The sequence below is a fragment of the Musca domestica genome, unplaced genomic scaffold (genome assembly GCF_030504385.1).
Source record: "Musca domestica strain aabys unplaced genomic scaffold, Musca_domestica.polishedcontigs.V.1.1 1, whole genome shotgun sequence".
NCBI lineage: Eukaryota > Metazoa > Arthropoda > Insecta > Diptera > Muscidae > Musca > Musca domestica.
The window spans coordinates 15,909,529-15,924,229 of record NW_026712114.1 but is presented as its reverse complement, the minus strand read 5'-3'; the positions used below and the strand labels follow the sequence as shown (position 1 = coordinate 15,924,229).

General features: G+C 32.8%; 1 protein-coding gene across 1 annotated transcript; it reads right to left on the bottom strand.

Annotated features, from left to right (window-relative positions):
* Nucleotides 1-568: 568 nt before the first annotated feature.
* LOC101890043 (ADP-ribosylation factor-like protein 8) lies at nucleotides 569-7,705 on the bottom strand. The gene is made up of 4 exons (XM_005185665.4): nucleotides 7,449-7,705; nucleotides 5,645-5,799; nucleotides 5,414-5,575; nucleotides 569-2,300 (listed from the first exon to the last, which is right to left on the bottom strand). Exons 1-4 carry the CDS (start codon nucleotides 7,569-7,571, stop codon nucleotides 2,180-2,182), a joined length of 561 nt encoding a protein of 186 aa, XP_005185722.1. The 5' UTR covers nucleotides 7,572-7,705; the 3' UTR covers nucleotides 569-2,179.
* Nucleotides 7,706-14,701: the final 6,996 nt, after the last annotated feature.

The following is a 14,701-nucleotide window of genomic DNA, read 5'->3' as shown; positions in this document are numbered from 1 at the left end:
TCTCCGGATACCAATCCGTTGGACTATTGTGTCTGAAGTATTTTGGAAAGAAAATTTGGCACTAAAAAATACCAAAGTGTCGATCAACTCAAGCAAGCACTTCGACGAAAATGGGCCAAAATACCGCAGAGCAACATTCAGGCAGCATGTGACGGTTTCATTGGCCGTTTTAAGACCATAATTCGTGCCAAAAGGTGACCGATTCGAGCAAATCTAAACTCATTCTAAAATTTGATGCTATTTCCGAAATGTCTTGCTTTCATTCAATAAAATTAAAAAAATGTAAAAATTTTGGCGTTTGACTTTGTTGCAGGAATTGGAAATTTGAATCCACTGGGTTTAGTTAATCTAGTAAACTGTCAACGTATTATGGGACTTTGTGCCTTTTCTCTCTCTAATTTACAGAATTATTAAAATTGACAAACTATGCTGCTAAGTCTTTTTTTTAATTTTAATTTTTTATAAGCCTCCATCTTCAATTCTCTCTTGTCTCTTGACCCTTGATCTCTGAGTTGTTGCCAACTAGATCCGGTAAAAATTATCATTGAGAAGAATGCTTAACTGCCAATTGAATTTTGTGACTAATTCGTTTATTTGTAATTAGTTTATTTTATTGATTGTTGATTTTATTTGTTGGTTTGATGTAATTATGTAATAAAAAATCATATTAAAAGCTTCTGTTTTGTTTTTGTTATGCTCAATTAAAATTCTTTGTCTTTTTCATATTTGTTATTTCATCATGTTTTAATATAGAAATGGTAACATTTGAGATACGATTTTACTTAAATCTTTTTTTGTTTTTCATTTGTAACAAATCGAACTTACTAAAGTGTACGAAACAGATCGAATATAATTTATATATATGTATAATTTTATTGGTTTATGTCGCTATATGATATATATGCATATGTAGACTATATAAAGAAGAGCATGTACATATGTATGCATTTTTGTTCGAGCCATTTTTTATTAGTTCTCATCTCAACTTATTCCACTTTCCGCAAAAATAAATGTACAGTTGTTGGTTGGTTGATTGGTTTTATACACTAGACATACATAAATATAGTAAAATATCTCGTTTGTGTATTTATCCTTAGCCTTTACTAGTATTAGTAGTGGTACATACATACATACATATATGCTTAATTATATTAACAGAAAAAAAGAGTTGTGTTTACACATTATTAAAAATACAAAAAAAAATAGTAATAAATTAGTGCAAAAAAAGAAAAAAAACGAAAACGAAGATAAACTAAGAAAAAAGTTTTGAATTCAAGTGCTTAGATCAAAACTAGGAGAGGCGGTAGGTGTTGTTGCTTGCTTGCTTGTTGTACGACGATTGTGGTTGTGATGATATATTGATATACAAGGAGAATACACGGCAAGAAAATTAATGCAATCAAAAAAAGGTAAAGGTTTTTGTCATTCGAAGCAAGATTTTTCTTTTGCTTATTTGGGGAGGCATTTCAACATTAAAAATAATAATTTATAATAAAAAGAATAGCTACAATTAAAAACAAATAATAATAACCGGAAGCACCTTATAACCATATTATTTCAATACAAAAAGTTTTTTTTGGCGTGCTCGACTGTAAGGCATTTTATGTGTTGTGTGTGTGTTATTTAACAGTTTACATTTTAGAAAAAAAAAACAAACGTAATAACCGCAGCCATGATTAGAAAGTAAAAAACTAATACATAATTCCTTAGATGTTTTTTTAAATAAAACTCTCCCATGACTTTTTCGTTTTGGTATGTGATTTTTTTCTCCTTTTTCATATATTATAAAGCATGAGATTTGATATTATACGAGTGTGAATGAATGCGCTCTATGTATATTGTTTGTGTTTTATTTTCTGTTGTTCGGTCGACCACAATGTAATTTTTCCCCTTGGCAAAAAAAGAAACACGAAAAAATATTTTCCAATACTCTCCTTCTCCAGGTATCTTTGAATATTTAACGAATTATTTGTTTTGTTATTTTTTTAAGTTCTTTACTTTGGCTTAATGTCTATTATCCTATTTTTCATTTTATTTATTCAGCCGCCGTCACCGCCGCCGCCATTGACTTCTTTTTCTATCCATCCTAATCGTCATCTTCCTCATCACATCACAAGTATGTATATTAAGAGAAAAGTTGAAGAGTCTATCGGAGGGATTTGACACTGCCGGTTAAATCCTAACGACTTTGACTCTTCGAGTGTGCAATTAGCCATTGAAGCGTTATATCGATGTTATCTTTCTCCTTACAGGAAATACTATAACAGCATATTTCTCTGTCTTGTATGCTCGATAAATTCCTGAAATGAAATGAAATTTGCAAGAGATTAATAGATGAATTTAATTTGTTTGAAAACAAAAATTATGTTATAAGTCTATTTTCATTTCTATCCATTTTATTGGAAAATATTAAATGAACCTCCTAAAACTATGCTTCTTTTTTTTTTTTTTTTGCATATTTATAGACATTACTCCGTCATGTAACTCTCTATTGTGAATTAAAATTCATTATCTTATTGGAGTATTTCGGGGACGGCAAAGATAGAATAAAAGAATTTTCACCTTTTCGCTCAATTGTTTCCAAGCTTTCGGTCAAAAATTATCTTTTATCAATACAATATATTTTAAGAATTGATTGAATTAGAAATCATTAATAGCTTCTTCTAAATAATTAAGAAACCCCCAAAAGACTTGTTTAAGCTGTTCTTTATTGCGTTTAAACTTCCGTTGTAGCAGTAAGCTAGCTCCTCACCCGACCTAGTTTGTCCAACCTATATAAATATAGGGATTCAAAAGTAAAAAATGTTTTTTGTCATAGAAGTTATTTTTAAAATAACTTCTGGGGAGAATATCCCAGACAAAAACAAGGGAACTGATGAGGATTGGTGGCTCTTTCCGAAACCTAGGTATTCCCTGCCTTACCCCCTGGTAAACATTACCATCGTTCTCCACTAATAAACAAACGTTGTTTTTATAAAAACAACAATAAAGGGATAAAGCCAGACTATTTTGCAACAACAGAATGGAAGTAAAATTTTCAAAATAATTACAAAAGGATACAAAAGTAAGTGTGCTGGCATTTACAATTTTGATCCAGAAATTCTTCATAGCCATAAATAATTTAAAGAAGATCGTAGGATCAGTGTTCAATTTCTGTGTTATTGTAGCATTGGTATCGACGTTTTTTCAGCTTTTCTGGTTCTATTTCTAACTCCATATTTAAAAGTCCAGCTTGGTTTTTTGTAAGACTTGGACTTGTGATCAAGAGGTCTAATGCATAGCTACCAAAGGTCTTAGGTAACTTAACAATAGTGGATTAATCTGCAACTCCATTTTCACTTGATTTTTTTCTTTGTTTGAAGCCGTAGTATTTACGTGTTTTTTCTGTTGTAGTTCTTATTAAAATTTCAAAGTTCTGCCATAAATGAAATTGCCGACGGGGCTCTCAAACTACCGAGTTGAACTACGAGTAATGTTTTCGATCGCCGCTCTGCTATTACTCAAAAATGTCTATAGGAATGAAGCTTCGAAGATATGGCACGATAGGGTCATTGCCGGCCATTAACGGGAGAGGATGATATTGAATTCTGCAGACTATGTGATTTCTCATCAGAGAGAGGCAGAGTCTATTGTGTTTATTGTTAACAAATTTCAGAGACATAGACTGCTGGGTTTTTCCCTTCCTACGTCAATGACACGCTACACTAATCAAATTCTCCAAGAGTCTATGGAGTAGACCGGACAGACATCCATCTCCAATTTTTGGCGTTACGACTACAAATTTTCGCTCTTTTCTCGTTCTTTTTTTTTTTTTCTATAATCTTCTTTTCGGTTTCACTCCATACAAGTCTGATCAGTATGAAAACAATGGGCGATCGTTCTCCGAGGGTAGTGGCGAATTGATACGACTGCACTATTCTAAACGTAATTAGCCCATAACTACCCGGGTTTGCTCAAGCAGCCGAAGTTCTGGGAGGTAGTGTGCAGTCTGAGGACAACATACATACTGTAGTTCTTGTTGTAGATCCATCTGATATGCTTCCTTATCTATATTATCTCTCTTTTATCACTGGACCTCGTCCTCTCTCTCTAGATCATAGAGATTCTTCCTGAAATCCCTAGGTGGGGGGACTTCTATCCACCACACAATGGTTTGTATGACTCCCACGGTAAACTCCAGCAAGTACTGCGACGAAAGCATATGATTTTGCTGGCGTAAGGGGAGAACTGGAGCCGCATAGCTGACCACACACAGACCTATCACAATATAAGAGATCACCAAGGTCTCTTTATCGGCGTCTTTTAATACTTTTCAGTTTGTCGCACATGGACGACATGCTTTCGAATGTGAGCACTAGAATCTTGGTGTAGTTAGTGGTCCGAATTATATGCTCCTCAACCTGCACAATCTCTGCAGTCCGCAGTGTTTAAAGTGTGGACGTTGATTTAGTGCCGGATATTTTAGGGTGGGAGAGTTGTATTCATCATCTGATTTTTTATATGACTACCATTGCTACACCTGCGGCAAAAGCGACCGCACTGGAGGCACATAGCTATTGGCAGACCAGTATATAACGTTATATGTAGTATCCTTCTGCGCATCACAAGCGCTGCCGCCAAATGTCTTTAACGGGTTAGGATCTTGGGGAAGTTGATGTGCAAAATAAAATGTCTTTCCGCATTATTATCTTCACAACCTATGTGAGCGTTGACATGCTGGGTAGAGTGTTTTAAAAATTTCTCACTGTATGAAAACGGCAAGTTCGGTGAGTTAGGAATTCAACCTAGCATATATGTCCTCAGCGTTTTTACCCGACTTCAAATTGTACAATCATCTACAAAAACAATGGACACTATGTTGTCTAGAAAGCTTGGCCTTTCTGAAAGGGAGACATCAACCCTTTTTTGACACCTCACTTTTTAATGTTCTAGACTTGGTGAGGATTTGAATCATGGTAAAAATTCGAATCGTCTCTAATCCGGTTTTTTATTATTAGCAACATCGGTCATCATACACCATATTCCCACTATTTCTCTGTGGTTGTTCGACGAACTGACTTTTAAAATAACCCGCTCACTTTACCTGCTCTATCGCAGGAACAACGTTAAAAACCATCAATTTCAGGGTACTTAACCATTGACATAAATCACAATATCAGTCCCAATGCTACAACATTTCAGACAAACTACCTATCTATGGTCATTGAAATTCCCTAATTCCAGGCTGTCATTATATTTTATTCTGACACTGATGTATATATGGTAAATTAATACAATTTTGACGTCAAATTGCTCGTTCGGTCATTCGAAAAATATTCTAATTGACTTTCAAACCAAACTATGGTACCTATACATCTTTAGGGTGATCTAAATCTAGAAGCCCATTATAAATACAATTTCAAATTTCACTTACATTCGTTCAATTAGCCCAGTTTCATCTAAAGCACCTGGAAGATCACGTTTATTGCCCAATACCAATACCGGTATACCAGCTAATTGTGGCTTATCTAATAACGAATGCAGTTCATTCCTTGATGCTTCCATTTTATCCAAATCGGCAGCATCCACCATATATCTGCAATATAAATTAAAAAAATAAGTAAAAAATTGTATTTGCCAAACAATAAGTCACACTGTTTATTACACTATTGCATTAACGCCACGACAATACCGCTCCCACATAGAACGGAATCTGGGTTGACCGCCAATATCCCAAACTTTAATTGTTACATTACCCTTGGTTATGCGACGCATATTGAAACCAACTGTAGGAATCATGTCTTCCGTAAATTGACCAGACTGCAAATGAAAAGAGAAGAACAAAGAATTAATCAAGATATAGTTTGGCATGTTATTATTATTTACAATGTCCAATGCAAAGAGACGATTAACTTATGTGGGAACATTTTCGAAGAACTTCGCCCATGAAAGAATGAATTAACTGATAAGAAAATTGTGTCGAATTAAAGAAAAGATCTTTGTTTGTTTATTTATGCCCTATTTAGTATTGAAGTGGGAAGGAGGCATGGAATCTTTAAGAAACAATTTGAGATCTTCTTTTAATTGGGTTAGTAATGTATAAAAACACTAATTCTTTAAAGTATTTTTCTTTTGCTATATAAACGGATTTCCAAGAAGTTTAAAAGTTTGTTTATTTGATGATGCTATGTATGTTGCATCAGATTGACCACGTCCGTGTGGCTTTCTTATAATAAAAATTAATATTTGTTAAAGAAATTAGGTGGCTTAGCATGCCCTTCATTAAATATGTCAGCAAATTAAAGCACCCAGATTATCGGCAATTTGATTACCGATAATCCTCCATCTTTGAGGAGAGTTAGAAGATTCTCTAGATTAGTGCAGGGATAAGGACGGAAACAGTACGAAAATACTATCTATGGAGATCGTCCACCGTCCTTCAAAAACTAGAATGTCCACCAGTCCATCGGAGGAACCAACGAGGGAAATCCCCTGATTTGTATGAAAATGGAACTCAATATGATCAGTTTTTGAGTTTATGTGACTTGATTTATTACAAATGTCCCGAAAGATATGTTCATCGAAAGTATTTTGGTGGTCTGGTAGTCGATATGACCGCATCAAAAGAATTGTATTTACATCATAAACTGTTCCTCACAATGCAAACTTAAAGTGGTGTTAAAACAAATTTTTGGGATACACAATGAATCATTTTAATATAGGTATAGATTCTTATGGGGGTAATTCAATACTCCCATATCACCGAGAAACAGAATGGGAACAATGCAATTAATCATCAGCCAGAACAAGTTTGTTAAGTAAAATTTAAGAAAATTGTCTTTTGCTGAAAAAAATCACAATGCACTGTAAAAGAATAAAATGGACGTAGGGCCGAAGAGAAATCTGTTTATGCGAAACAAAAAAGCTATTTTCAAAAAAAGTTTCCAAAATTTCCCACATTCGAAAATGAAAAACAAAACAAATATCATCATGGCAAGTTATTACGTTAGAATAGTTTTACTTCTACCCGTCTAAGAAGTTTGTTTGCCTCCTCATAAGCTTTTCTTTGTCTTCTTTGTCATATTGTACATTGCCGCTACTATTCGTCGTGCTGTCGTTCATATGTTACAACAACTGGAAAAGAAAACCACCCCCAAAACACTTTCCACCATCTTTCGCACAGTACACAATATGTGGGGTAGCGGAGCAGTCCAGTATATATATGCGGGCGGGCGGTCGGTCGGTCGAAGGGTTTGGGGGACGTGGTAATGACAGTATGTTAAAACATTGATGAGTAGTCCAATTCAGAATCATTTTAGTATGTAGGTGCCACTACAGCTAATGTGTGTATGTACATATGTTTGTTGGAACTTCATTATTAGATCCATCCAGTCAATCATCCTTCCATCCATCTGTCCATCTCATCAGCGAACCACAAGAAAAGCAAACACAATAGTAAATATACTCACGGCTATAACATTAACAAATGTTGTCTTCCCCGAATACTGCAGTCCAACTAGTGTCAATTCCATTTCCTCTTTCCAGAAGATGCTCTTGAACCAATCCAATATTCTGTTGATCAAAGCTAGCATTTTTGCAAGTTTTTTTTTTCTAAATTATATACAACGAAATCACTTATTTCGCCCTAACAAAATTTTTATTATTGACGCCCAAATAAAATAAATTTTCCCCTTCGTGACGATTAAAAAAACGTAGTTATACTGAGTAGTGCCGACGGCGGTAACGATAAAATGATGGTAACGGCGTTGACCAGTTGTGTTATCATTTGCAGTGAATAGCAGCTGACTGAATGGGTGTCACCATATAAAGGGAATGAAATCGGCAGTTCGACTTGACAACTTAACATTACCGTTATTTCAGCTGATTCTTGTTTTTTTCCAGTGAAGGAAAATGAAAGAGAAGTTTGAAACTTTAATACTAATAACAGTACACATTTAAATAAAATATTTCTTCAACTTTCCAATACACTCTAATTTAAAGACTGCAATTTAAATGCAACCGTGCAAAAACAATTCAAGAGGATTTCGTTCGTCACTGCTTCTGCAGAAGCATATTGGCAAAAATTAATTATTGTGTTCTTGAAGAAACAGCTTCTCACATAATTTCCAATTGCGACAAATATGATAACAATAGGAGATGCTTTCAAAAAGTGAAATTTCTTCGTAATTTCCCAAGTCTTCTTTGGTCTCAACATGGTAGCCATAGATGATCTGTCAGAAATTGTGACTAATATGATATAATTTTCCGACGTATCGTACATACGTCGAAAAAGTCGTAAATCTACCAAATAAGAGTTTTCGACAGAAACAAGGAGGTTTAACATTTGTCAAGCTTTTTTTAGTGTTAATGTTCACATGTTTATCAACTGAATGATCGTTCCATACAGGCAAGGCTACGAAAAGCAATAAATAGATACTTTACAACAACAAAATACAGGTGCTCAATTCTTGTTCTAAGAAAGTCTGATGAAAACTTTAATAAAGGCGAAAATGTGAAATGAAAAAAATTAGAAAGAAACATTTTTGAATTTCATAAAATCATAGAACAAAAATTCATCCTCAGCAGCTTTTAAGCTCTCTGGGATAACTTTGTCAGATTTGGAAGATTTTCGCAAGGAAAGATTATAATCAGCGATGTTTCAATAATACGGTTATCAACCAACTTGAGTTTAAAACTAAAGGTTTAAGGCATTTTAAAACTTTTTCACGTTTTATACAGGTATATGACTTTTACAACTTTTCGACAGTCAAAAATTTATAAAATGATGATGGCCCAATTCCTGAATTAAATTTGTCATCCTGATTAAAAATGAAAAAACATCCTTTTTGTTCTTCGCTAAGCAAATATTTGTAAGTATGTAATGTATGTAATGTTCTTCGCAGCAATGAACGTTAAATTTGGTGGACCATGCCGAACACCTCTAGAGTTTATAGCAACTTGGGATTTATATATGAGGTCTTATCGGAGAAGACGCAAAAACGTTGCAAATTCGTTACAAACCTCTTCTCGATCCGATTATCGTATAATTATGATGGGTACTTTATTAAACTGATGTAACTTCGGGTTTAAATAAAACAAATTTCAATTTTAAGAATTCTTATTTATATGCTTGTGTTTTTTTCTTTCTTTTTTATTTATTATTAATAGTTACCATAATTATTATAGTAGTAGTAATAGTTGTTGTTGTTCATCTTCATCTTATATTTCATGTAGTTGCTGTTATCATTTCTTTTATATTTAATTGTATATAAATTGTGTGAAACTTATTAACTAAAATGACACAAAAAATAATTTGTCTTATTATGGTTATCTTTAATTTTACGTTTGTTGTTGTTATGTGGTTCGTTCATCGTTTTCTTTTTGTTAATATCTGTTGTAAATCTATTGTAAGTGCAATGTTTTTTTTTTGTAATTGTTTGTTTTGGAACAATGAAAGCAGCTGGCTGATGTAGCAGCGAACTAAGAAGACTATTTTAATTCATTTTTTTTTTGTTGAGACTGCAGTTTATGTTTCTTTTTTCGTCTGTCATTTGTTACAACTGTTTGTAGTATACTGACATTTATTACTTCTTAAGTAATTTTGTGTTTTGTGTATGTGTGTATTTTTGTTTGCATTTTAATTGATTAGAAATATTAAAAACTAATTATAATAATAATATTTGTCATCTTATATATCTGTATGACTACTACATATCCATGATGAAAAAAATACATAAAACATTGATTTTTTGTTTCTTTTTCGAGTTTCTTATTTTTATTGTATATTTAATGATGATAATGGTGGATGATTGGCATTGCAGTGGATGATAAATATGAGAGTTTATATATATTCGTAATATAATAATTACTTAAAATTTAGTTTTGTGTGTGTGTGTTCTCTTTTTTGTTACAATTTATAACATAATAAGCTTGCATGATGATTTCAAATATGATCTCAATTTACAGAACTCATCATTCTACATTGATTTATTTATATATTATATTAAATGTTATTTATATGTAGTTGCCGATGAAAATATAAATATACTTTCACCAAGTTTTTATAAATTTTATAAAATACAATGTAATCTACCTCTTCTCATATCTATATAAATTTAATTTCCTTTTGAAAGTAGAAAATAAATAGACGAGCCTTTTTCATATATATGTATTGTGAAAAAAGGAGTTGAGGAAAAGGAGAAAACATATTCACTGGGGGTTGGTGTCTTACTACAAATGTTGATTTTTCGTTTTTTTTTTTTTAAATTAATAATTCTTATTGTTATTATTAGCCGGCATTAATTACATAAATACACTGAAATTTTAAAAATCAATTTACAAAACGTTTCATTTGTATATTTTAGAAAAGTTCTAGAAGAAGGGTAGGACTATTTTGCATACTAATCGAAATTTTACTAAAAATATTACGATATAGACGGGAGCCCAAGAGATTGGTATCAGACCCGTCATTTCTAAGGCAGAAAGCGCTTTTGGCAGAGAGAGAGAAAGAGTAATAAAACCCAGGAGGAATACTTATAAGGCGCATAGGAGAGCGGTAAACTTATAATAATAATCGATAATTCTATATCGAACCGCCCAATATTACTTTTTGAAAAAAACTTCAGCTTCATAAGACACTATTTTAATGCGAATCTGAAACCGACGGGTGAAACCATTCCCACATCCCAACTAAGCAAAAATTCGGTACCAAAGAATATAATAACAAATGATGTGACAAGGGAGAACAAATGGAAGTCATCTTCAAAATTTCAACAAAAAAAAAAAAGGATAGTCCATTGCTTTAATCTGGTTGCGGGTTAAGGAGATGGAGGGTCCTTTGTTTGAAATTTTTAAGAAGCCTGTTAGGAATTTTACGATATGTGAGGCACCAACTCATTCTCTCTGCAAAAAAAAACAACATTTTGACTCTTTGTTGAGAAAGGTGATGGTAGCAGAGAGATGGAAGCGAGAATCTCTCGGTTACACTATCAAAAGACAGTCCCTTATTAAACAGGACAACGGCTATGTCCTTATACTTCGTCTAAAACGGCTTAGTCGAAACCCCGAAAGAATATGCCAATGAAGAATGAAGTGGAGAAAATCTAAACAGAGCTTCAACGGTTGGTCGGAGTAAGCCTATAGCATAGGCTATCATTTAAATAGGTTAAAAATGTTACATATTTGGCTAATCCTCGATGTAGCAAGGGTTAAACTTTATACGAAGTCGTATACTACCAAAGACCTGTGTAGGTCATTGACTTTTGAAAAGTTTACCCCTTGCATTGTACATTAGAGGTGTGTACCAAAAAAGTAACCTCCTGCTGTCTGATGGCTCTGAAAGCATCGAAATCCAATACTATCAAAATTATGCAGAAACGTTCTTCAAGGGCGCATAAACTTCAATCATCGTTGCTGCATACCTGGCCATGACAATGTCATTGGTAACAATTTGGCATATTAACTAAGTAGACGCAGATCTGAGTTACTTGACAAAAAGTATTAAACACTTGGTGAAGTCAGCTCTTCGTCCGACTGATTATAGAACATTATTCCTGTAAGGCCCACAAAACACGGATCGATGAAATGAAATATGATGAAATAAAAAAGTATAAGTATAAAATATCTGCCCTCCCCAACAAAATTTGAAATAAAACTTGTATTTTGTATGATTACAGATCACTGCATGACGTCCATCATATGGGTGATGAAAAATAAATCTCCTCCTGATAAACGAAAACGTTTCTCCTTAAAGTGGATAAACTTTTCAAATATCTTCATTACAAAACACAGAACAATCTCTGTCCTTCCCTTTCAACATTAAATTACTTAGCATTGGTTTTGTTGTATTTATGTAATTAATGACTTCTAAATACATAAAAAAACATAATTATGCACATTACTATTATATGATGAAATGATGATATAATGAAATCTAAATTGCACACAAGTATAGAGAGATTCAGTATAGAATAAACGAAAAATAAAATTAACTTTTATCTAATGTGAATGAATATTTACAAAAGCTGATGATATTTTGTCTGTATTTCGGAAATAGTTTCAGTCCCTCACATTTTATTTAGGGGTTTGACTCATTTTGAGGGAGGCATTAGAAGGAATGGACCGATGTTATACAATTTCGCGCCTATCCTGATACAAATACTAGGATTTGCAATGTTTGAACAAAATTAGATGACTTTTTTGTTCTATGAGGTAAGTAAATTATTTACTATGACAATTTTGGCCTTTTGTGTTGCTGAGGTGCCAGAATGCCCGCACCGATAATGTCCATCTCCGAACTCGATCGAAGTCCAATAACAATATTACAATGAGAGTTACAGGACGCACCAGCCAGACGGACTTACAACGCTAGATCGACTCCAAATGGCGTGAAACCGATTTCGTCCAAAGGTAAAAAGAAGAATGCAAAGGCTACAGACGGGTGGAACCGCTATGCCATGTACCAAACTCTAACCCTTCCAACCCAATTGTAACCTTAAAGCGGTTTTAATATTAAGAAAATGTTATGTTTTGAATCCAATATATCCAATTAATATTTTGCAAAAAAAAATATTTTCAGGTGTTACAAAAATTTTAGCCTCATCAAATTCATAATACACTCACTCAATACATTTTTAAGGTTATGTTAATAAATTTGTCTAGAGAAAAAAAATGATTATTAGATATTAGACCTTCAATTGCAATTACAATTAATTAAGGAGAGATTAATTTAGAATTATTTTGGGCACATTTTTTTAAATATTCAAAAGTCTAACACGAAAACTACCGCTTAAATGAAAACCGTCATATGGGGGCTATACGAAGAAGTGGACCTGCATACGAAATTTTTTGCCATAAGATGTAGTACCCATTAAGATCTTTCAATCCGAAATTTGAAACGATTCCGCCGAATAATGCTGCGAAATACCAACTATCGGGAGGTTCCGATATTTTGGGGCTATACGAAAACTTGGACCTGCATACACAAATTTTTGTCATAGGCTGTAGCACTCATTACGAACTTCAAATACGAAATTTGAAATAATTCCGGTAACTTCAAGAATCAAACCATTAACGAATATATACCAAACACACGGTCAGCTTTGTAGAATCAAAGTGTATTCATAAGGTGACACAGTAAGACCGTCCGTCTCTTGCTGTCAAAGCTAAACTTTTAATTAAAAATATAAAAAATGTTTTTATTTTTGACGAAAATATTTGTGCAACATCAGAAACATTCGGAAAAAATTAAAAGCAAGAGAAGACCTTTGCCTGAATTCGCCTTCTTTGCGACCTTATTAAACTAATTGTCAAATTCTGATTTAAATAGATATTAAATGTATACCATTGCTCCGTTCACATTTTCGATCGATCATTCTCTGCACATTCACTTTTTCGTTGACAAAAAAATAAATCAGATATTAACTTATAAATATTTATTTAACAAAAAATGAATCAAAATTGTTAAACTTTTTGTCACGGGAACCACACTGCCGAGCCGCAACTTTCAAAGTAAAAGTGAAAATAACAGATTATAATTTTAAACAAATATTCAACTTTCCCACTATGGTAAAATGTTTTGAACGTTCGTATTACCCAAATACGCCAGGTCCATACCTTAAAATCTACCGAGTAATAACTTTGTAAAAATTTATCCTTTTTAACATTCATGCAATTGTTATATTTTCCAATTACAAACATTCACATTTTTTATACCCTACAACACTATATGGTATTATAAATTACCATGGGGTATTATAAGTTTTATTGGGCCAAAAATTAACACATCGAAATATTGGTTTTCCACATAGGAAAGTATATATAGATCATCCTATCTCTGTGGCATAATTTCAGAAGCAACATTTTCGAAAATGGATTTCGACATATTGTATCACAGGGTCGGCCACGCACGACTATAGCCTTTGCTTACTTGTTTTATTATTCATTTATAGTTTCAACACACATGAAAAAAATTTAATTGTCAATGTTGAAATTGTTCAACTTTGAATTTTCGAACCCAAATCGTCGGTTAACTCTCATATAAAAACATGTGTTTAAATTTTGTGGTAAAAGGTCGACTAAGTCGTCGAATTTTAGGTAACACTGTAATACTTGAAAGGTATAAATCATCAGCTCGGGACATTTCATTTTCTGCAAGAAATTTTTTTTATAAAAAGTAGTTTGGATTAAAATATTTTTTTTTACACAACCAAGAAGAAATAGATCGCCTAGTATCCAACGAGCGCTTCCATGACTTTAATCCAAAAATATCACATATAAAATCTAAAAAACAAAAGTCGGAGATTTCATCACAAGCAGGCCAAACACTAGAATACAAGACAAGAATCTCAATATTGCTCCCTTGCAAACGTAAAATAGAAAAACTGAACCTTGGATAAATACTGTATTTCCATTTATCGAAATTCGAGACAAAATTCATTTTCATTGTAAAGAAGAGGAGGAAGTATAATTTTTGCGCTTAAATGGTGGTTAAAAGTTATGTATAATAGTATTTAGTAGCAAACTAATTTAAAATAAATGAAATAAACTTTAACATAAGTACTAAATTAAACATAGAGTGTATATATATTAAAATAAAAATATGCTATTTAGTATATATATGTATATGCAATTACTACTAAAGGAAGATATAAATCTTAGGGCTATATACTACTTACATATTGTACATATCTATATATCATTATTATCGTAGTTTTTGCTGCTG

Excerpts from the sequence above, each read along its gene's own strand:
- LOC101890043 (XM_005185665.4), bottom strand. The coding sequence starts at position 7,571 with ATGCTAGCTTTGATCAACAGAATATTGGATTGGTTCAAGAGCATCTTC. Across the intron at positions 5,800-7,448 it reads CATTTGTTAATGTTATAGCC|TCTGGTCAATTTACGGAAGA; the intron begins GTGAGTATATTT and ends TTTCATTTGCAG. Across the intron at positions 2,301-5,413 it reads ACTGGGCTAATTGAACGAAT|GAATTTATCGAGCATACAAG; the intron begins GTAAGTGAAATT and ends ATTTCATTTCAG.